The sequence below is a fragment of the Selaginella moellendorffii genome, unplaced genomic scaffold, assembly GCF_000143415.4.
Source record: "Selaginella moellendorffii unplaced genomic scaffold, v1.0 SELMOscaffold_134, whole genome shotgun sequence".
NCBI lineage: Eukaryota > Viridiplantae > Streptophyta > Lycopodiopsida > Selaginellales > Selaginellaceae > Selaginella > Selaginella moellendorffii.
The window spans coordinates 251,862-273,197 of record NW_003314395.1 but is presented as its reverse complement, the minus strand read 5'-3'; the positions used below and the strand labels follow the sequence as shown (position 1 = coordinate 273,197).

Below are 21,336 nucleotides of genomic sequence, written 5' to 3'. Positions count from 1 at the left end.
TCAAAAACTTGACTTGGCACCATCCGCAACGACTACAACTCAAGCTCAAAATTGCCCACACGCACAACTAGGTCTGCCTCATCATGTGCATATGCATGTATACAGCTGTTGCCATAAAGAATGAAAACTTGTTCTGCCGCATGAAGCAAGTGTAGACAACAACGTGTGGCAATAGGTCAAACAATAGAAGATAAACTTGAACCTGTATCAACCAATACGGAGAGAATAATAGGAGACCTTGTGTTATGAAAACAAACTTGGAAAGTAAACATTGGATGAATCGGTGCTAAGTGAACCCCTTGATGATACTCCCGAAAGAAAGATGGAGGGGTCACTAACTTATTCGCGCAAGGTTCCTCCATTACTCGCGCGACTCCTCATTTCCTAGATGCACCGCGGTGTTCAAACCTTCCACTGCTTGCTGACGCCAAGGTCTCCACCAAGGAAATGGAGGTCGCCAATTCGGAAAACGCCAACAACGCCAATAAGTATGACCAACTTCATCACACGCCCAGCAACGAACGTCACAGCCACGACCACATCCTTGCCCTTGTCCTTGGACTCGAGCAGCAGCAACATCAACCTCTATTGGAATAGGACCATCACTCATAGGAAGTGGAGGTGAAATACGTGTAACGAGAAGTGGAAGAGGCGACGTTTCATAACATTGTGCCAAGTAAAGAGCATTGTCAAAGGTGGCAAGAGCAAGTGCATGCACAAGTTTGATAAAATCTTGACGAAGTGTTGGCCACAACATTCCTAGCTTGATCCACTCCGACATATTGGGCTCTGCACGAAGGAAAAGACTTCGGAAACAAACTCTAAATTGCATCACCAACTCAAATGGCCCTTGCAGAAGATAATGCAATTGTTAGAAGGCATCATCACAATCGTCGGCATGTCCAAAGTCGCATTTGAAGACGTCCAGGAGAACACTCCAATCCCCATGAGTGGCTACACTCAAACCATTGTACCACTGCAACGCCATCTCTTGGAGACACATGGGAAACTCACGCAAACGTCGAGCATCATCCCAAGAATGATATATGGCAATCACCGTGAAGTGATCGAACCAATGGTACACATCATCCCCAGGATTCCCGTGAAAGAACTCCGGCAGAACATGAGGATTGGCACCAAGAGCAAAAGGAGTTGTACCACATGTTGTGAATGCCACCATCAATTGAGTTTAGTTGTTCAATTGCAAGCACATAGCATCAAACAATTGGACCAACTACTGCTCCAAAGTCAAAGGAGGAGATTGCTAATCTACCATGAAAATCAACGAAAAAAGAAAGAGCAAAAGAAAAGAAATGACAAAAAGCTAGAAGGAAATGGTAAATCTAGACAATGCAAAAAGCTAAATCTAAACCAAAATCTTGAAAGGGAAAAACAAAAGAAAAGAAATGGAAAAGCTAGATCTAGACAATGCAAAAGCTAGATGTAAACCAAAATCCTAAATTTCAAGGACAATCAAAAGTGCTCCTCACCTCCACCAATATAAGTGTTTGGAATATAGAAAGGGAATACAAAAAATATGTATATCAATTAACCCAAAAACCCTAGATATTTTTAGATATTTAAATATTTCTTGTTGTAAGTGCTTGGAATATGGAAAAGGAAGCCCAAAAACCCTAAGTTATATATAAGAGGAAATGGTCCAAATTGAAATCAATTTGACAGTTACTAAAATCCCATTATATTAATATTAATATACCACATTATAACCATACATTTGGACCTCACATCTCTATATATAATGATGAAGATAGATCTAGACTGAAAGTCAAATAAAGAATCAAAAACAAAGAAAAAAGTCAATTAAGATAGCATAACTTTAAGAGTGACCAGATCCAAGTGCTTTTCTCTTCTGCACTTGTAACTCTAGGATCTTCCCTTCCAGCAACGCTTTCTGCAATTGCAGCTTCCGTATTTCATCCTGTTTCAGTGTAGCATTAGCTAGAGAGCAAGAAGAAGAAAAGATAGAAGCAAGCTCTACCTTGTATCTGTCCCGATCGTCACTAGCTTTCGAGAAAGCTTCCCAAATAGCACCTTCACAAGAAGGGAAGTGTATTCTTTGGCTGTAAACCATGTCCAGAGCTTGGGCACCACCGTAAGTTAGCTCCTGCTCGAAGTTGTCCATCTCCTCTTTGGGCCTGAAGAGACACAGATAAATCGGCCACCCGAAGCGTATCCAAAAGTTAAAGAACACGAGGCAGCATGTTGAAAACGTTAGGGCGCATCTGCCAGGGATAGTATCGCTAGTTATCGTCACATCCGCCATGCTGGAGAGCATGATAATGACGATAGTCACAGCCAAGTAGTCCACAGTGTCCCTGTACTCGGTAGATAGCAGTGGATCCTCCTGGTTGCGCAGCTGATAGATGACGAAGATGAGCACCAGCCAGTATGGAGTATACACGGAGAAGACGGTGGTTTTCCAGTTCTTGCTTAGCTTGCACAACCGAACGCTGGCATCAAGAGCAATCAGTCCGAGAGAGAAAGAGATGAAACATCGCAAGCCATGAACTGTACCTTCTCTCGTGTTCATGGAAGTCACTCAAGCTAGCAACGGTGGACAGGATGACGTTGGGAAGCAGGCACAGGGCGACGAAAACGTAGTATTTCCACGACCAGTTGTCGATGTTCTTGCTGAGCTCGTACATCCGAGCAAGCCGGAGAATAGTGAGCACGAACCACAGGCAAATAGCCGTCCCCTGGAGCCAGAACGTCCACAGCAAGCAGCTCCTGAGCGGCCCGATCCTGCTGAAGTGGTCATTGTTGACGAACTGGGCTGCTATCCAGACTAAGCCCGCTAGCGAACTCCCTAAGATGAGATACACACCTCCCTGCGCTCGAAAGTAGGAGCGCCCGCGATGGGCGAAGAGCGCGCCATTCGCCACGATGAATGGAATTGTCGCGGCCAAAGCAAATGCCAGGAGTGTGAAGTCGTAGGGAGTGTCTGGATCACTGGGCACCACTTTCATGTAACACCCTTGGTTGCAACATCCAGACGCCATGGACGAGGAAAACTTGCTCGATCTCTATCTGTTCTTCCAGCCCTCGTTCTTGACTTTCTCAACCCGAGATTATTAATTCTTTATCACCTCTTGGTCCTGGAACTTTGCCTGGTCTCGTAGATCACGGATCCATCGAAGCAGCTCATGGGCTTCGAGCTTCTGGATCTCATCCTGCAGCGCCTTTTTATTATGCAATCCAAAACTTGATCTGCCTCCCACACAGCTCCCTCGGACGAAGGGAAGTGGAATCTCTGGCTTTGGCTCGCGCAGCGGAGCTGCTGCTCGAACGCATCCATCTCTTCCCTGGGCCGCAAGAGGCAGAGTGTTGAGTTTTTAAGGGATCGACCGGCACGCGGCTTTCTACCATTTAAAGAATATCCATTTCATTTAAATCAGGGGTGTGTGGTAAAGGCATGGCCTTGGTCAATCCATGGCCTTGCTGCTCCTGTGCGACAAGGATCCTCCTAGCTAGAAATCCAGGTAGTGTGCATACATATCCTTTCCAATTCTATGCAGGTGAAAAGACCATTCTTCTGCCCAAGCACAAGAAATTCATTCTTAGAACATCTCCAACGAATCAACCACAAATTATCAGCAGCAACAGCAGCAGCAGTTCCTCGGAAGATGCTCCTCCACCCGGATGCAGCAGAGTCAAAGTGGAGCTAAGAAAACCTTTGGGTCTGTATATCTAAGGAGAAGAACAAGCAACAAACACTCCTCCATTTCTTATTTTGATGTTTCATTTCGAACAGGCATGATCCTTGAGGAGGACGCTGCGGGCAACATTTTCGTGGCCGAAGTTTCACCAGGAGGCAACGCAGAGAAGAGTGGCCTGGTAGAAGTCGGCGACCAGCTGATTGCAACGAGCGCGGTTGTCTACGCGGATCAAGAGGTCTACCAAGGCGTCACCGTTCGCAAAGGAATGCAAGTCGTCCGCTTGAACGTCCGAGGTGAAAAGTTTGAAACGGTGCGTCAAAGTCTTCTTTATTTGGAATTTTCTCCAAATAAGTTCTGCTCGACAGGTGATCGCTGCCATTGGCACCCATCCCGGCTACATGACGGTACGTAGAAAATATCTGGATCTTCGTCCATGAAAAGAATCGCTGTTGTCAATACTGTTCTTCGCACGTTACAGGTTGCGCTGGAGCTCCAAAAATGCAAGCCGAGGAATGACAATGGCGGGTTGAGATCCGGTTGATCGGATCAACTGCCAACTTAACTTAGCTCCCGCTGCTGTCTACTAAATCAAAAATACCACGCAGCACGAACCGCGGCAGGAAAGACCATTGCCTCGTGTCTTGCAACGATGTCACCCCGCTGAGAACGAGCACAGAATCAATCCCAGCCTAGAAAAACGGAAAACGTTTAGAATCTGTGTTTCGCTGAATAAAGTCGATCTTACCTCAAGGCCGCCTAGAATATCGGTATCCATCCTATCGCCGATAATTACAGTCTCTACTCTTTTTGTTTCGAGCACTGATAGAGCGCTCCTCATCATCAGTGGATTTGGCTGTAAGAAAAAGGTTTCAGTCATCCAATCCATGTTTTCTAGGACTTTATACCTTTCCAACAAAATAAGCGTTCACGCCAGAGGCCTTCTCAATGGGAGTTATCAATGAACCAGCAGCTGGTATGACCTGAAAGTTACTTAAGTTAGCTTTCGTTTGTTCCTAGTTATACACAAGCAAACATTCTACCTCTCCTGGATAAGCAGGGCTGGGATCCGTTTTATCGCAGTTCGTTCCTATAAGTTTAGCGCCATTTAGAACCAAATGCACGGCGTGTTCTATTTTCTCATAGCTGTAAATTCCACTCTTACATAAAAGCAAGAACTTCAATGGCTTCGTTTCTTACCTGTAGTTGCGTGTTTCGCCGACCACAACATAGTCCGGGTTAACATCGTTCATAACATATCCACAAGCGTAAAGCGCCTGCAAGTCACCCTTGAGCTTTTTTCCGATCTTAAATTCAGATTTTACACGTACCTGATGAAGACCCGGATCTCCGATGACGTAAGCACTGCCTTGCGGCTTTTGGCTTGTAAGAAAGGCAGCTGTTGCCTGAAAAGAAAACTGTGAGTTTTAGCTGGACACGTAGAAACTAAAAGGCTTGCTTACCATTGCTGAAGTGTAGAAATTAGATCCGTGAGAAACAACGCCGAGACGAGAGAGCTTTCTGTGTAGCTCGTCTGGCGTCTTGTCACTGGAATTCGTAAGAAAGACGAAACGCTTTCCATGATCGTTGAGCCACGCTACAAACTGCATTGAGGATTGACGGGTGGCATTAGCACATATCGTCGAGGTGGACTTCGAGCACAAAAACACGTAGAAGATTTTCAAAAGGAAACTAGCTACTAAAAGGAGAAGTAACAACCAGAGAAAAAGAGGGGAGAACATTACCTCATTGACGCCTGGAAGCAAATGATCGCCACGATAAATCACTCCATCCATGTCGATGATAAATCCTTCTTTGGCAAGGACTCTTCTCCTCGCCTCTCGGATGTAAGCCGCGTCGGGCCAGGGCAGCTGTTTGAGATGCTCCAGGCGAAAATCCTTTTGATTCTCTCGCGGGGTATCGGTCGCCTCCTTGATCCGCCGCTGGAGCTCCATCGAGGGAGGATTTAAATCCAGCGATCCCACATTTGCGGCCGATGATGCTGCTGCTGGCGCTGTTCCACTGCAATGGCGAGAGAATCGATCGATCAATCGTCCGAAAGTAAAAAGAAGAGAACGACAAACCTCATCGCAGAAACCCTACACGTAAAAAAGAGAATGAGTGGTGGAATTATATGCCCACTAAAAGGAAGGAGATTCCCTCAGTTGTGGGGGATATTCGCGGCAAATCCCATCCGTTCTTATAAACTGGGGATATTCTCCACGAATCTCAGCCGTACGGGGTTTTTAAACAGGGCGATGTGTTCTTGGTTTTCTTGGTTTGCTGCGACAGGAAGAAGACGGGGGAGACGAGCACGCGATGGCGATGCTTTGCGAAAATCTCTAGCGTCACGATCGCATAGATAGATTCTAGGTAGTGGCGCCGTGCGGGATCGAAGGATCTCTCTGGAAAATCGCGCAGAACGGTAGAATCCAGGGATCCCGCGAGAGATTTCGCTGCCATGGCAACGCTGACGAGAGGGATTTCGTTCCGGCGGCAGGGATCGTCGGGGATGAGCTGGGCGGAGAATTGGACATTCACGGATCAAGGTATGTTCCGGAAGCAAGATCAAGATCCGGCCGGGATGGAGCACCCGGCGGCGCTGGGACAGATTTCGGCGATCTCCGCGACGATCGATCATGGCGACGCCAAGGCCACCGCGCAGCTCAGCCGCAGCCGCAGCGTGGGCAGCGTGGGCAGCACCGCCGGCACCGCCATGCAAATCTTCTCGCCCGTGCTGGAGCTCAAGGATCATCACAGTCTCTCCAAGTCGACCAGCACAAACACGACCGGCGCGGCGACGCCAGTGGTGGAGCTCAAGCCCCCGATTAAATCGTGCCCGGCCGCTACCGGCAAGAGCAAGGGATTCAGCGTCATCCGGTGGCTCAAGAAGCGATTTGGAATCTCAAAGTGAGTGACCTTCTCGATTGAATTTCTCTCTAGAGCTTCCCCTCTCACGATTTCTCGGCCCATTGATTGTTCCAGGAGGATAGGAGCTCGAATTTAAACTCATTGTCGTCGTGACAAGTAAGTCCCGCGACCACCATTCCTTGTTTCTTCTCTCGAGAAGAAGAATTCTTTTTCTTTCTCGCTAGTTTGGTTCGTTGCTATGGTTTTAAGAGCTCTCACACCATCATTGCAGGGGGATGGGTGCGCAAAGTCTATAGTTTTTCGGGACGAATCAGGAGAAGGTATCGTGAAATCTATATTAAAGCTAGCAAGCTCAGCTCGCACAGGGAGGCAAAGAAGGAAGAACACATTGCTTGGAAGCAAAAGGGGATCGATCGATCGATCTCTATAAATTCTTCTTTTCTCTCCCCAGGAGATATTCTACTTTGGGTTGGTGTGGCAAACACAAAGCTATGGACCACGCGGAGGCCCCCCGCCTGCAGCAAATTTTGTCTGGATCCTTAAAGCCTGCACAGATGAGAGAAAAGAAAACGACCATCCGAACGATTTGGATCACTGCGAATTGGATTACTCGGTGAGGGAGTCAGAGTCACAGAATCACGGTCAAAGCTCTTTTTGTAATCCTTCTCATGGTTTTCTGTGTTCTTTCGAGGCAGGGAAAGCGTACAAGCCAGCCAGCCAGCCACTCCGTTATAGAATTAACAGCGACAAAGTTGTAAGGTCTTTACAATGTTTTTATATTTTATCTTTCCAGTCGATTGTCCATCCAGCTCTGCGTACTCCTAAAGTTTTCTCTTTTTTTTTTTCATTCTGGTACTATGTACAATGCCTACCTACAAGAGCGAAGTGGAAATACAAAACGGAGAAAGCGAGCGAAGAGACGGGGCCTGATCTCTCCAGGTTTGCAATGCAGCGCAAGTGTTCTGGGAAAAAACAAAGGGACAGCCTCTAAAGTTACACACGGAGAAATCGCATCAACAAACGAACGAACGATCGATCGACTTACACCCAATCAATCACTACGCTTCCTCCTCGAGATGGCGGTGGACTTCGTTCTGGCTGTCCAGAGGCATGTACTGCGCCATGATCGCTCTAATCTCCGAATCCATATAAGACTGCCAACCAGCAGCCACACAGCTCAATACCAACCGGAATGAATGCCAGAGAGATCACGTACCCGGATTCTATACTTGTAAATAACGTAGCCAACAGCTCCAACAACGGCCAAGCCCGCCAGAATAAAGAATGTTGCTGACCATCCTACTCTCGTAACACTTATTTTACCTGGGAAGAGGACAGGGATGAGCCAAAACAAAGGAGGAGAAATTCGGGAAGGGATTTGACTCACTGATGCAAGTGTCGTGCTCTTTGATGTAGAGGAGATTTCCGTCGCACTGGCAGTCATAACTCCCCCATGTGTTCTTGCAGTGGCATTCCTTACACTGACAGGCGAGCTTGCTCTTGCATTCATCGACATCTAGAAAAGCATATAACAAACACGTTAGTACTTTGAAGGTTGGCCAAAGCGCTGGCAAAGAAGTGCAAGACAAGATGCCTTTGTCTCACCCTCGCACTGGTTCACTCCGTCGCCCCTGAAACCGGCGGGGCACTCGCAACCTTTTGTATGCGTTTCCTGAAACGAGACGATGCCAAAGCGGTCAGACAAGAAAAACGGAAACTCTCTCGTCGGAGAGAGTATTCTAACACCTGACAGGCCGAGTGACGCACACCATCTCGCGTGTCGTGCCAGCAACCGCCATTGTCGATCTTGCACCGTAAAGAGCCAACAGCTGCGAGCGAAATCAGTGTCAGTTAAGTTAGACCCTCGGTTTGAGCTACGCACCTTCGCAGTGGCTATAACCATCTCCGTCAAACTGCACACCTTGCACCACGGGGCACTCACAAACTCGGCCCCGGAAGGTATCCTGAACCACAACAGAGACGATTCAGTGGTCCATAGAGCTGGAAGCAGAACCTACCTTGCATGCAGTGACATTGGTTTTTTTATTTTCCCAACACCCCCCATTGTTCGTCAAACACTCATTCGTTTCCATTCCTGTGTAGCTCGTTAAATTAGTTTTCAGGCTAACCATCGAATCAACAATAACACCATACCTTCACTTAGGCAGACAGCCGGCTCAGTAGTCTCTTGAAAGCCAGCACACACTGCTTTCAGCACCGCTCCTTTGTCTAGCTTCCCTCTATACTGCCTATTATTGATGATCAATGTAGGAAGCATTGTAACATCACTGCGGCTACCATGTCCCACCTGAGTAAAAAATTTCAATAGGGATCCTCGAATCGTAAACTTAAGCCTCTTACCTGCGCATCTTGTTCTTCCTTCAACACTGTATTCTCTGAATCAGCCTCAGGGTTTCCCATGCATTTCTGCACTTTATCAATCGGCAAGCCTGAAATGAAACTCATGTAAGTGAGCCGCGAAAAGGAAAATGTATGCAAAAAACTTACGCAACGACTTCAAGACTTCCTCGGCACAATCCTTGTTATACTTCTTATCCTTCATCGGACACCTGATCTGAAAGTCGGTCACGTAGTCCCACCACACCCACGAACGCTTCATCTCAGTGGCGACCTTGTGGACGCAAAGCTGCCTCAAATTCTCGACCACCACATCCTTTCCATCGTACCCATGATTGAAGTCTTGTTCCGGATCAGGAGCACAGTAGCGGCCATGGTTGATGCACTGAGACTTGCACTGCTTGCTGAGTATAAACGCGTCGGGGCAGTACCATGTGATGTAGTGAGGAGTAAACTGCGTGTATCCCTTCTGCTCGAGAATCTGTGCGGCGCCTTTAAAGTTCTTGACAAACTCCCGCTGCGCCTCACACTTCGGTCCACACTCGTCATTGCTGTTCGTCCAAAACTCGTACTCCACGCGGTCGTCTGGATGAGGCAATGACTCTCGCCAGTCGAGATTGATGTTCACCATGTCCTTCGCTTGGAGAGCTGCCTTGAGCTTGTCCCCGAACGATTTCTCCACCAATGCAGACGGTATAGTTATGTTTTGGACGTACTCCGCGGAAACGTTATCTTCCTCCGGAGAATCCATAGTGATCAGTGGCTCAGTTTTGTCGTCCGCTACAAGAACCGCAGCAGCTCCCGCGAGCTGAGCGTGCCATACCTTCAATGCAAAGTAGCAATCTGGAAGAAGAAAAGGAAATGAACTTCATCCACTAGCCAAACAAAAGAACCGATTTTGCTTACCTCCTCTATCCACGAGCAAAACTGTGGGAAGGCCTCCACTCTTGAGGCCTTTGAAAGTGATGCCAAACTCCGAGAAATTCCGGCATGCCGTGGCGCCCTTCTCTGGATAGACTACATTTCCGACCATACTACCCCCATACTGCGGCACGCCAAAATTCCCTATGGCACTATCGTATGTACCTTTGATGCTGTCAGGCGTGGTAATGCTGATGCTATTCTTCTCCACTAGAAATTTCCCCCAGCACGACGTCGTGAAGATCAAGACCGCAATTGCGAGGGCCGGAAGCACTCTTCCGCGGCCGCGACTCATCCTGGAGCGCCTAGGGTTGGAAACTCCTACGAATCACGGCGATTCTCCTCAGCAGATCGATGCCGCAGCTCCGATCTTCGCGATTTCAGGAGCGCATCGGCTTGATTGAAATCGCAAAAGAATAGACGGCAAAACCCTACTCATGACGAAGGAGAATGATTTCCACGTGGGTCTAGGATCAACGGCTGACATCACTACTACAATGTAGAGCGTTGATTCTCTAGATTCGACATTTAGGGTTTGGGTAGAGGAGCGAATCCATGGCGGCAGCAGTGAGCGTAGCCGCGACGCCAGTTCCTTCGATCGCCGGGCCTGTAAGTGAGATTTTGATCGTTTGACAGGACTTCTGGGGATTTTCTCTGGTGTTTTAGGCGGATCTCGTGGAATTCGTGGACTGGTCCATGGTAGAATGCCTAAACGAGAGCGCAAATCACACGCACGCGAACGCGCTCAAGAAGGTCCGCGACAGGGATTTCCTTTTCCATTCTTTGTCCGGCAGTGATTTTAAGTTCTAGTAACAATTCAGGCATACAGAGAGGACGACGAATTGTATCTCGAGAGTGATACCGACGAGCAGCTGCTGCTCTACATTCCTTTCAATCAGGTCGTGAAGCTCCATTCGGTGATGATCAAATCCCCTGCCGACGAAGGTATAGCGCGGTAGATTTTTCTTTTGTAGCGAAACTTAAGTTTTTTGTGTTTTGCCAGGACCAAAGACGGTCAGGCTCTTTGCCAATCGCCAAAACATGGGTTTCAGGTACGAGGCTATCGTTTTCTCTCGTATCATGGATTGATTTGTCTTTGCATTCTTTCAGTAATGTTGGGGATTTTCCTCCAAACGATGTGATCACTCTGACCCCTGAGCATTTAAAGGTACTATTGTTTGTTCTTGCGAAGTTGTCTTTGTGACACTCGATCTCTTGAAACAGGGAAAGCCAGTGCTGCTCAAGTACGTGAAATTCCAAAACGTTCGAAGGTAGAGTACGCATCGAGCTTTCGTGTCCAACCCGCTAATTTGGATGAAGTGTAGCGTGACAGTCTTTATTGAAGACAACCAGAGCGGTGGAGAAGTGACCAAGCTGCAAAGGATTTCACTGATAGGAAGCACGTAAGAAAGCAATTCGAAACTAGCCACTTCTTGCGTGTTCTAACGCTGTTCCTTGCGTGTGTCGCAGCGTGGAGACCACGAACATGAGCGAGCTCAAGAAAATAAACAACGAGAACCAATGACCATTCATCATTTAATTTCTGTACATCGCGCTGCTAGCAATTTTTCAAATAAGTCGTGAGTTCTTTCTTCTTTGCTTCTTTCTTCTCTATGCGTGTGGAGTGTTGATCACCATGTAGACAAACAAGCAGACGATCACGCTGAAGCCCGCGTATGTGAACTTTGGATCCGTCCAGGCATCCAGCGTTGCTCTCTCGCTCTTGCGAAACTCGTCCACTTCCTCGGTGACAGAAAAGTTCCTGTGAATTGGTTTCCGAGAAACGTACTGCTCCATGTTGAAGTTAAACAGAGGCTTTCTTCGAGTTTCCGTTTTGTAGCTCGACCAAGCCTTGTCCCAGTCGGTGCCTGTGCTACTTTCCTCTGCGAGAAATCAATCCAACGCCGTGCTGTGATCAGAGAAGGAAAAACAAGAGGAATTTCACTCACTTCCATCGCTTGTTGAATCACTTTGATCGCTCGGATCACTTCCAGAGGCCCTGGCTGTTAATCTACTCCATCGCCTCGAGGATTCGGCTCTAAAGTTCTGTGCAAGAGAGTTGTTCTGGAAAATTCTTTTCACTCATTCTTACCTCGACAGCCCCCACTGGGGAAGAGTTGAAGCCAAATCTCTGCGTTGCAGCCATTATCACTTTGATCGATCGAAACGAGAAATTTGTAGAGCTCTGGAAGAAGTTAAAAAGGGCATGTGGCACGCGCTCTCAGCCACAAGCACTTGCCGGGCAGGCCCGTGTTGGAGAACACGTGGCACCCTTTGTCAAACACGTCAGCCTAGTTTTAAACTCCAAGTTTAATGAATCAAAAATCTACAATCATCACAATCCATTAAGATTTAATAATAAAAATGCACAAGATCAAGAGAAAACAAATTTCAACAAGAAAATAACAAAAAAGAGAAAATTCAAACTAAAAAATCAAACTTAATCAAATTTGAAGAAAAGGTGAAATTCTTAAACTTCACAACCGTAAGTTTAGGTTTTAATGTGTAAAGTTTGTGGATCGCTTCGAGAAGGCCAAGCTCGTGCTGGATGATGTTACTCGCCAGAGAGGCTTGAGGCAAGGGCCGTTTCTTGTGTGCGATGGCGTGACCGAGGAGGAAGCCAAGGCGCTGCTAAACTACGAAGAGATCACGAGGTATCGCGTGCAATACGAGAATGGCAGCTTGTTGGTGTGCGGGGACAACACTCATTTCCATAGCCAAGCTCGGACGTGGATGGCGGCCACCCTCATACCCGAGACCGGCATGAGGAGGGTATGTTTTGGGTTCCCTCATTTGATCCTTTCCTCCTTCCGCTGTACCCGAGAGGAGCCAAGAGCAGCGACGGGTTTGTGGAGCCGATCGTGGTGGGAGAAGTTGCGTTCACCAACGAGGATGATGCAATCTTGGAGAAGAACTTGCTCTCGCGCTTGAGTCTGTGAATCTGGTGTTTGCGTTTTCTCTCGAGTACGACGAGATGGCTCGAAAGGGGAGCTACAAGTTTTTTGTGGGGTGCCGGTCATGGGGCAAAGGAGGTTCAAGATGGCTTTCCCCGCTGAAGAGGTGTTCAAGCATCCTGCTCTGGAAGATTTTGTTCTGGAGAGGCAGGGAACTGCTTTTGAGATTGATCTCGAGGGCTTCGTGGAGCATATGGATTCGTGCACGGACATCTACTTTTGAAATCCTAGTTTGGTTTTTGCTTGGCGGCCAAGGGAAAATTGCATAAAAGCCCGCGATGTGCCGGCTACGGCCTGGGACGCGCTGGATTTCCAGAATTCTTGTTCTTGGGGTCGCGATCGATATTCTGCGATGAAATCGTCGCGATCGATAGTCCATGTACGCAAGTTTCTGAAACGTTCCTAGTCTGGAGCTTCTGGCGTAGAGCTCCGCTGGCCACCCTTGACCGGTCTTGGTGATAGACAAAGTCGTGAGGATCGTCGAGCCAAGGATTTACACTGATGAGATCGGTTTCAACGAGAAAGTTTCATGAGCAACTCCGGCTTATTTTAAATCCCAGCTAGCCTCGTCCCTGCAAGAACAGCGCATTACGTAGCTGACGCACTTTCGCTCGTCTGCTAGAGGACCTCTAGTCCGGGAAAATAAAAAAACACTAGAATGAATACCCTTGCCCGGGCCTCCAGAAGAAAACGAGCCACCTCCTCCAAGAAGCGACTAAAGGAAGAAGAAACAATGATTGAGCGTAGACATTCTTCCAGTAAGCTTACTTGTAACACGGTTGCCGTGACAGCATCGCGTTCGTTTCTCCAGCCACCAGGGATTTCAGCGATGGAAGCCGATGTAGTCTGCTTAAGGAATGAAAGATTTAAATCTATCTAGACTTCCAATGGAACGATGAAAGAGAAACTCAAAGCCGCCACTTCACAGGCTCTGGAGGAGACACCAGAGAGGCATCCTCAAACAAAGGTTTTACCAGCGACCCAGGGAAAACCATCCGTGAAGCGGTATAGTTTGCCTACAAAAGATCCACGCGATTAGAAAACAAGAAGAGAGGAACCCACAAACACGTGAAGTCCTTGGATCTCTTCCCTCAAGATGTCCACCTGTGATCCGAAAGGAAAAAGAAAGTTCTCGAAGATGATCAATCAACCAGAGAGAACGAGACCTGTTCTTTGATTTCCCCCGGGTTCCGGATGCTATCCACAATCTCGGGAACAAAGCTCCTTATCACATCTAAGACATTTGCTCTCGCGAAGCAGATGCAAGAACATTACCGCCGATGGCTTCTGCTTCGCAGACAAACCTCAAGTGCCCGGTTTCGCGTTCCAGAATATGGCTCACGCCAGAGTTGAAGGAGTCTTGTGAGAGCTGCCGGAATCAACATCTACACAAGAGATGAAACGACTTTGAGCGGAGAAATCCATAAGCTGTTGAGCGAAGAGTTGGCTAACTGCCCCTTCGTAGCGACTTGGAAACCCTATACAGTTACAGGGAATAAAAAACAGAGCGAACAAGCGGAAAGGACAGTCAGCCGTGACTATGAATTCAAATGCTATTGTGTATTCTCAATTGTAGTTTAGTATAAATATTATAAATTTAAAAAAATTAAGGTTATGGCAAACTTAATTTTATATTATATTTTCATAACTCTCTGCATTTTATATGGATAAAACTGTTTTGGAGGAGCCTTTTTATCCAAGAATTTAAATATTTACTATATGTTATTATAGGTAAGTTTGTCAAAATATAAAATAAAATGACTCTAATATTAGTAGTTTCAACTCTTGAAATATTTCTTCTTAAGGTAGTAATTCAAGAATTAGAAGCTGTAATATTCATCCTATTGCACAACATATCCAAATCACTCAAAAGATAGAAAAAAAATAATGTGTGAATGCTCGGAATATGGGAAGGGAATACAGAAAAATGTGCATGTCAATCAGTCTAAAAACCTTAGCTTATATACAGGAGTGAGTGGTCCGGATTAAAACTAATCTAATGATTACCAAAATCCTACTACGCTAATATTAGTATACGGCATCGTAGCTGTACACTTGGCCTTCACATCATCCCCTCCTCTCGGAATAATGGAAGACCATCAACGTTCTCTTGTAGATGGGTTAGGATCTGAAGGAACGTTAAGAGGAGGCATTGGTAAATTTGTAGGTGGTATTAATTGTTTCTGATCCCTTTGTATAAAGCATTTCAACTGTTGAACATGCATAATCTCTAGAGGATTGGTTTGGTGGATGTCATGCCAAACTTTATAAACTTGTGGTCCAACTTGCCATAACACTCGATACAGTCTTTTTCACTGAGCAAGGAGTCCCTTAGATAAACCACGTATTGTAAAATGGGGAAAACGGACTAACACTAAATCATCCACTTTGTACTTTACAAGTGTATGATGATAGGAGTTGTAGCGCCATTATTGTCCCACTTATACATGGCTTAAGTGTTTGGTAGACTCCGCTTAAACAAGTGGAAGAATGCTCGTTAAATATTGATCCCACGACCTAGCATTGGCAGTTCATGGCAATTGCAAAAGTAAATTCAGCTCTATTGGTAAGATTGGATTATGACCATATAGAAGTTTATATGGTGAAGCACCAATGGAACTCTGCACCCTTGTGAAATATGTATATCGAAGAGATGACAAATAACTATCCCAATCCGAATGTTGAAAGTTCATGTACTTTATGATCATCCTTTTGAATATTCAAACAAGCCGCTCCATCAAACTGTCTGATTGTGGATGATAAGTACTCGTGAAAGTGTGGCGTGTCCCCAACCGAGACGTCAAAACATGAAATGCTTCAACCATAAATGCAGGACTATTATCCGAAAAAATCCGTTCTAGACAAGAATACTGGAACACCACTCGATTAAGGAGGAAGTATCCAATAGTAGTTGCAAAGGCACTAGCAAGAGCATCAACTTCCACCCAACGAGTCAAGTAGTCAGAAGCAATAATAACATACTCATTACCAACAATCGACAATAGAAAAGGTCCCATAAGATCAAACGCCACCAACTCAAATTGACAGGAAGCTACAATTGACTCCAACCGTCCTTTTGTAGCATGAGGGGGAGTATTACAAACTTGGCACCAACCGTAGCTACACACATACTAAATAACATCATGTTGCATTTCTGGCCAATAGAAAGACCTATGCAGCTTCTTGGTCACATGACAATGTCCTATATACTCGCCTAAAATAGGAGAATCATGGTAATCATGGAGAAACTATGGAATAAAGACAAAAGACACCACCAACCGTAAATGATCATCAGGATTTGTCCCTACAAAATAAAGAAGGCCATTTTCAAGGTGATACTGAGAATGTAAATGCCAGAATGGCAAGTCATCAGCAAGTGATGTAGAATTCTCAAACCCCTTTCGAATCCTTCGTATCCATGGCTCAAGTTTTTGAGCCTTGTAAACCTTATCAAAAAAAGGTAGATCTTTCTTTGCACCTTGTAAACACTGGATGATGAGTACAGCAACTACTGATGGCATAAAATCCTCGTCTAGAAAAATCCACAGACGCTAGAATAACAGGCTCGTCAGAAACATGAGAAGAGAGTGGAGAAGGAAGAGGAGCTCAAGAAAGAGCATCAGCATCAGCCATAGAACTTCCTAGGTGATGAACAACATCAAAATCATATATCTAAAGCTTCAAAGCCCATAAGTAGTATGACCAACCAGGTTCTTTCGCTTCAATAATGAAGTAACGGCAATATGATCACCTTCAAGTAACGTTCAAGAACCATGTAGATAGGCATGAAGTTTTTTGAAACACCAAGCTGCTACTAAACACTCCTTCTCTGTCGTGGAATAGTTCACCTCCGCTGGTTGTAATGTATGGTTTATATACGCAATAGGATGACACTGACTAGGCACACTCAGGCTCTCTTGCATCAACACACCTCCAAGACTAATATCAGAAGTATTTACGCACAAAATAAAAGGTCGAGTGTAGTCAGGATATGCCAAACCAGAAGAGTCATCAATAGCTCTTTGAGATCCACAAATGCCCACTCACAATCCGAAGACCAAATGAAAAATGATGTTGATGACTTCAGTGTCAAGACCCCCAACAAAATCAAGACTAAAAAATGCAGAAGACAAAGAGAAAAGCTAGTGGAAACGAAGAAGAGGCCTTAAACTAGGGTTGATTCAAATTGTGGAGAAATGGAACAAAGCTAACCTATATATACTATTGGTTGATGAAACTCCACCACTCTTGGATTGAGGACAGCTTAAATATAGCTGAGGTCGAGGAGGCGCCACATCATCATCAGGAATGTGGTTTGAGACTTAGAAATCATACAGGAAATCAGAGAGTCAAGAATAGGGAAGTGTCTCGAGAGTCAGGAATGTGGTCTGTGGGTCAGGAATCCGATGAGGGTCAGGAATGTGGCAAGAATTGGGGGATTCTTGACAACACCCCCTCCTCAAGAACGAGTGGAATGAGGACGTGAATGAGAATGAAGAGGAGGATGAGATGGGCGGTGAGGGACGGGAGATGGAGAATGAAAAGAATGAGGACTAGGATAAGAAGGTTAGTGGCGGTGAAAATCTTAAACAAGGTTAGGAGCATGAATCAGGTTGTCCGTAGGTTCCCAAATGCGTTCCTCAAGTTCGTAACCCTTCTAGTCTACCAGATAGTAGAGTTTAGATCGTGAGATCTTGGAATCAAAGATGTCCTAAACCTCGTACTCAGACCCATCCTCGAGCTGCACTAGGGGAGGCGGAGGAATGACCCAATTTGGAATAGGACTGGGAATATAAGGCTCAAGGAGAGAGGAGTGAAAAACAGGGTGAATTTGATATGAGGAGGGAAGTGCAAGGTGATAAGTGATAGGATTAATGATGGCAGTGATAGGGAAAGGACCGAGGTGTTTGAAATCAAGTTTGGGACATAGCCTAGTGGTGGAGATATTTCGCCTGAGGAGCCAGATTTTATCCCCGATATTATAAGGGGGACAATCCTGACGATGGACATTGGTGAATGTTTTGTGAGATTCCTAAGTATGATGTAGGTGGAAGGAGATGGAGTTGTGGATTTCCTAGAGGTTGGAGACAAATCCCTCAGAGCGGGGATTTGAACGAGAGGATTCGGATAGAGAAGGAAGTGAGAGATTAAATCGGGGATTTCGGCCAGACTTTGCAAAGAAAAGGGACATTCGAAAGGAGGAGTGAATAGAGTTGTTATAGGAGAACTCAGCAAGGGGAAGGATATTGAATTAGTCATCTTGATGATAGTTGATGAAGCACATCAAGAATTGTTCTAACATTTGAATTGTTCGCTTGAACTGTCAATTAGTTTGATGATGATATGCTGAAGAGAGGTTGACCTTCACTCCAAGCAATTGCAAGAACCGTTGCCAGAAATGAGAAATGAACTAAGGTCCCCGATCCAAAACCACATCTACAGGAATCCCATGAAGTCGAAAAATTTCCCTGAATACTAGTTTTGACATGTCCTTGCCCGAAAACTCCTTGGTACATGGTAGGAAGTGCACCATCTTTGTGAAGCAATCCACCACGACTAAAATGCTGTTGAAGCCTCCAAAACTTGGAAGATCACTCAAGAAATCTATGGAGATGGATTCCCAAGGACCTGAAGGGACTGGGAGGGAACGAAGCAAACATGAAGGAAAGTGGCGAGGTACCTTATTCTGGGTGCAAGTGTCATTGGAGGTAACAAAAGCTTTGATGTAGTTGTCCATGTGAGGGCACCAAAAGTCCCGTGTAACCAGCTTATAGGTTTTTGCAATGCCGAAAGGACCAGCAGTCGGGCTATCGTGGCACACCATCAAGACCAACCTTCGAGCATCACCTTCAAGAACGTAAAGCTGCTCCCCACAGTACAACAAGCCATCTAAGAACTCGAACTTGTCAAAGCGCTGGCAGTCAAGAGTCACTGGGTGTCCAGCCTGAAGATGGGGAAAAATGTCATTGGCGAGGTCGTCAGATTGAAGATCATTTCTGATCGCATCCATCAAGGAGGAGTCCTGAGGGGCCAGGGAAATTGCCATAACTTGAAGCCAATCAGGACCGAGGATAACTTAATCCTGATGATCGAAGGCAGGATTACCAAGCCTGAGACTAAGATAGAAGCGCCTTGAAAGAGCATCAAGAAGGCCCTAAAGCTTTCCAGGTCTGTACTTGATAACAAAGTCAAGCTGACTTAGGAATTATGCCCACCTTGCCTGACGACAGCTCAAAACTCAGGAAGTGGAAAAGTACTCAAGATTTTTGTGATCCATCCAGACCGTTTTTTGATGGCTCACCCCCTCCAAGAAACGATGCCACTCTCCATAGGAATCCACGATGGCAAGGAGCTCCTTTTTGTGGATTTCGTAATTGATCTCCGCAGGCTAGAATTTTCAAGAATGGAAAGCGACCGGATGAAATTCCTGACCCGCTCCGAGTTGAGACAGCACAACACCGATGGCAAGGTTGGAGGCATCCGCCTCGATTTAAGTTTAGGGAACTTTTCCTGGTTCGGACTCGATGAACAGCAGGGGAAGACGTGGGAGATGGTGACGTGGGAGAGACGAGTTGTAATTCCTTCCAATAGATCTGAGGCTGATGCAGTTGGAACCAAGGAAGGCCACGCACCACAGAAGAAGACTTGTTATTGATGATGTTAAAGGTGATATTGGTGACGGTGGACCTGATGTGTACTCGAACGGGTAATACTTCCCTAAGTCCAGAAGATAGAGACACAAATTGCCTGCCAATGCCTTCACACACACACACACACACACACACACACACACACACACACACACACACACACACACTCTCTCTCTCTCTCTCTCTCTCTCTCTCTCTCTCTCTCTCTCTCTCTCTCTCTCTCTCTCTCTCTCTCTCTCTCTCTCTCTCTCTCTCTCTCTCTCTCTCTCTCTCTCTCTCTCTCTCTCTCTCTCTCTCTCTCTCTCTCTCTCTCTCTCTCTCTCTCACATGAATCAAAACCTTACTTCCTTTGCTTGTAGGAGTAAGTGCTTCTTGGCTTCCTGCTGGGTAAGGAGCTCCAGTTGTTTAGAATTGTCAATTATTGCTTCACTTTTCTAGTATGTATCCAATTTAAGTTAGTTGAATGCAAGGCATTGAGTTCCTCACGAGATTTTACTGCAACAGTACTAAAACAATGTGAACTAAGAAGACAATTGGTCCACAAGTAGGCACTGAATTGCTGGAAGACTTCAATGGCCTTTTGCAGCAATCCACAGCTACCATACATCTGGATGAGGAGATTACCAAGATGGGTGTCAGTGTCATGGTCCCCCTCTTCCAGCGCAAGCTCAATAAGAGCTCCAAAGTCTACTAAAACCAAGGTAATTAGTAATTGATATAAAAGTTAATGTTGCTTATTATGTATAATGCAGAGTTTGCTTAGAAAATTCTGGAAGCATATATGTATAAGGGGAACATACAAATACATAATCTCACGACACTATACTATGGAAGAATATGTTGACTTTTTGCATGAGATGCCACATCAATATTACTTTGAGTTTAAAGATATTTTGGATCTTGATGATCTTTCAAGTTCCTTTTCTATTTTATAAAATTTTTTCAAAGTAAACTTTTTATCTTACAAGGGAGGAACACAATGTGACTCATCGAATTATTACTACTAGCCCAAACAGAATAATAGACAACATGATAGATCTTCCTAAAGAAGGTTAAATTGAAGACTTTGTTGTCATAAAATATGGTAAGAGTAAATGTTTTTACTTCTATTTAATTTTTTTAATATGGTTTTTTAGGAAATGATAAATGTGTCTTCTTCATGATTAAAGTTGTTGTTACTTAATCCACTCCAAATATCTAGAAAAAAATATAGAGCTGGAGCACTAAGGGTGCAAGTAATAATTTACTTATCAATCCTCTAGCGTTTTAATAATCTTTTAATATTTCAATTCAAGTGCTCTTTTTGCACTTGTTACTAAAATTTTATAATTTTTAAACTATAAAAATTTTATGAAAATTTAAATTTTATAATTTAGAATTAATTTTAATTAAAAAATTTAATTTAATTGAAAATTTTATAAAAATTAGCTTCATAATCTTAAGATACAGCTAGCTTACATAACTATTTTTCAAGTATGTCTATATATCTACTTATACATTTAAATATCATATCTATCTATCTATGAGGATGCATCCCCAACATTAACTTCTCACCAGATCATTGTATATGTAAAAAAAAAGCAATAACCATTATTATTCCAGGTATGTGTTGGGAAACCCTATGGAGATTAACTTGTTTGACATTCAAGAGCATATACTAAGTTGAAGGTAAACATCAAAGTTTACGTTTGTTGATATCTAATACTTAGTCTCCTAAAGTAATTCAGAACCTCTTCTAAATAATGACAAGCTTCCTATATTGCAAACAATCAAAGAGGGTTATTTGCAAGTATATTGTCGGCATTGTAAACATTTCTTGCTCAAAAATTTGTCAACAGTCTATTGGGAGGATGGTATGTGTTTTGTTGATGGATACTTTCTGGAGAACATCAATTTTTAGTAACTGAG

At 45.0% G+C, this 21,336-nt stretch overlaps 8 protein-coding genes across 14 annotated transcripts in view; 3 read left to right on the top strand and 5 right to left on the bottom strand.

The window, feature by feature from the left end:
• Positions 1-1,803: 1,803 nt before the first annotated feature.
• LOC9661726 lies at positions 1,804-3,329 on the bottom strand. The gene is made up of 3 exons (XM_024666095.1): positions 2,536-3,329; positions 2,000-2,471; positions 1,804-1,939 (listed from the first exon to the last, which is right to left on the bottom strand). Exons 1-3 carry the CDS (start codon positions 3,018-3,020, stop codon positions 1,838-1,840), a joined length of 1,059 nt encoding a protein of 352 aa, XP_024521863.1. The 5' UTR covers positions 3,021-3,329; the 3' UTR covers positions 1,804-1,837.
• Positions 3,330-3,379: 50 nt separating this feature from the next.
• On the top strand, positions 3,380-4,427 carry LOC112343126 (protein MET1, chloroplastic-like). 2 transcript variants are annotated; one of them, XM_024666097.1, is made up of 4 exons: positions 3,380-3,698; positions 3,773-3,987; positions 4,043-4,081; positions 4,156-4,427. In XM_024666097.1, exons 1-4 carry the CDS (start codon positions 3,434-3,436, stop codon positions 4,216-4,218), a joined length of 582 nt encoding a protein of 193 aa, XP_024521865.1. In that variant the 5' UTR covers positions 3,380-3,433; the 3' UTR covers positions 4,219-4,427. The 2 variants fall into 2 exon arrangements, with proteins under 2 accessions (XP_024521865.1, XP_024521864.1); XM_024666096.1 differs by having other exon boundaries at positions 3,773-4,081.
• On the bottom strand, positions 4,094-5,784 carry LOC9661725 (dihydroxyacetone phosphatase). Its single transcript, XM_002992344.2, has 9 exons — positions 5,759-5,784; positions 5,420-5,696; positions 5,138-5,278; positions 5,006-5,080; positions 4,875-4,951; positions 4,718-4,820; positions 4,583-4,657; positions 4,423-4,530; positions 4,094-4,366 (listed from the first exon to the last, which is right to left on the bottom strand). Exons 1-9 carry the CDS (start codon positions 5,761-5,763, stop codon positions 4,241-4,243), a joined length of 987 nt encoding a protein of 328 aa, XP_002992390.2. The 5' UTR covers positions 5,764-5,784; the 3' UTR covers positions 4,094-4,240.
• Positions 5,785-5,931: 147 nt separating this feature from the next.
• LOC112343116 lies at positions 5,932-7,349 on the top strand. 2 transcript variants are annotated; one of them, XR_002991176.1, is made up of 4 exons: positions 5,932-6,584; positions 6,660-6,701; positions 6,817-7,158; positions 7,241-7,349. XR_002991176.1 is itself a non-coding variant. In XM_024666060.1 (3 exons), exons 1-2 carry the CDS (start codon positions 6,136-6,138, stop codon positions 6,679-6,681), a joined length of 471 nt encoding a protein of 156 aa, XP_024521828.1. In that variant the 5' UTR covers positions 5,932-6,135; the 3' UTR covers positions 6,682-6,701; positions 6,817-7,349. The 2 variants fall into 2 exon arrangements, 1 of the variants encoding a protein (XP_024521828.1); XM_024666060.1 differs by having other exon boundaries at positions 6,817-7,349.
• LOC9662128 (vacuolar-sorting receptor 1) lies at positions 7,301-10,263 on the bottom strand. Of its 3 annotated transcripts, none has more exons than XM_024666059.1 (12): positions 9,810-10,263; positions 9,054-9,746; positions 8,907-8,995; positions 8,700-8,853; positions 8,564-8,640; positions 8,428-8,509; positions 8,292-8,374; positions 8,151-8,217; positions 7,933-8,061; positions 7,762-7,868; positions 7,591-7,699; positions 7,301-7,532 (listed from the first exon to the last, which is right to left on the bottom strand). In XM_024666059.1, exons 1-11 carry the CDS (start codon positions 10,117-10,119, stop codon positions 7,604-7,606), a joined length of 1,887 nt encoding a protein of 628 aa, XP_024521827.1. In that variant the 5' UTR covers positions 10,120-10,263; the 3' UTR covers positions 7,301-7,532; positions 7,591-7,603. The 3 variants fall into 3 exon arrangements, with proteins under 3 accessions (XP_024521827.1, XP_024521826.1, XP_024521825.1); XM_024666058.1 differs by having other exon boundaries at positions 7,301-7,507; positions 9,810-10,262; XM_024666057.1 differs by having other exon boundaries at positions 7,303-7,699.
• Positions 10,264-10,333: 70 nt separating this feature from the next.
• Positions 10,334-11,419, top strand: LOC9661724 (PITH domain-containing protein At3g04780). The gene is made up of 8 exons (XM_002992382.2): positions 10,334-10,433; positions 10,491-10,577; positions 10,646-10,769; positions 10,828-10,876; positions 10,935-10,992; positions 11,049-11,095; positions 11,150-11,227; positions 11,295-11,419. The coding sequence occupies exons 1-8, from the start codon at positions 10,380-10,382 to the stop codon at positions 11,347-11,349; spliced, it is 552 nt and encodes a 183-aa protein (XP_002992428.1). The 5' UTR covers positions 10,334-10,379; the 3' UTR covers positions 11,350-11,419.
• LOC9661723 lies at positions 11,325-12,028 on the bottom strand. The gene is made up of 3 exons (XM_002992342.2): positions 11,917-12,028; positions 11,774-11,870; positions 11,325-11,707 (listed from the first exon to the last, which is right to left on the bottom strand). Exons 1-3 carry the CDS (start codon positions 11,968-11,970, stop codon positions 11,436-11,438), a joined length of 423 nt encoding a protein of 140 aa, XP_002992388.2. The 5' UTR covers positions 11,971-12,028; the 3' UTR covers positions 11,325-11,435.
• Positions 12,029-21,293: 9,265 nt separating this feature from the next.
• Positions 21,294-21,336, bottom strand: part of LOC9662127 (protein PGR) — a 2,809-nt gene continuing 2,766 nt past the window's right edge. For all 3 annotated transcript variants that reach the window (XM_002992341.2, XM_024666108.1, XM_024666109.1), the window contains one exon: positions 21,294-21,307. The gene's annotated coding sequence lies outside the window, so the exon portion shown is untranslated. The remainder of the gene's footprint in view (positions 21,308-21,336) is intronic.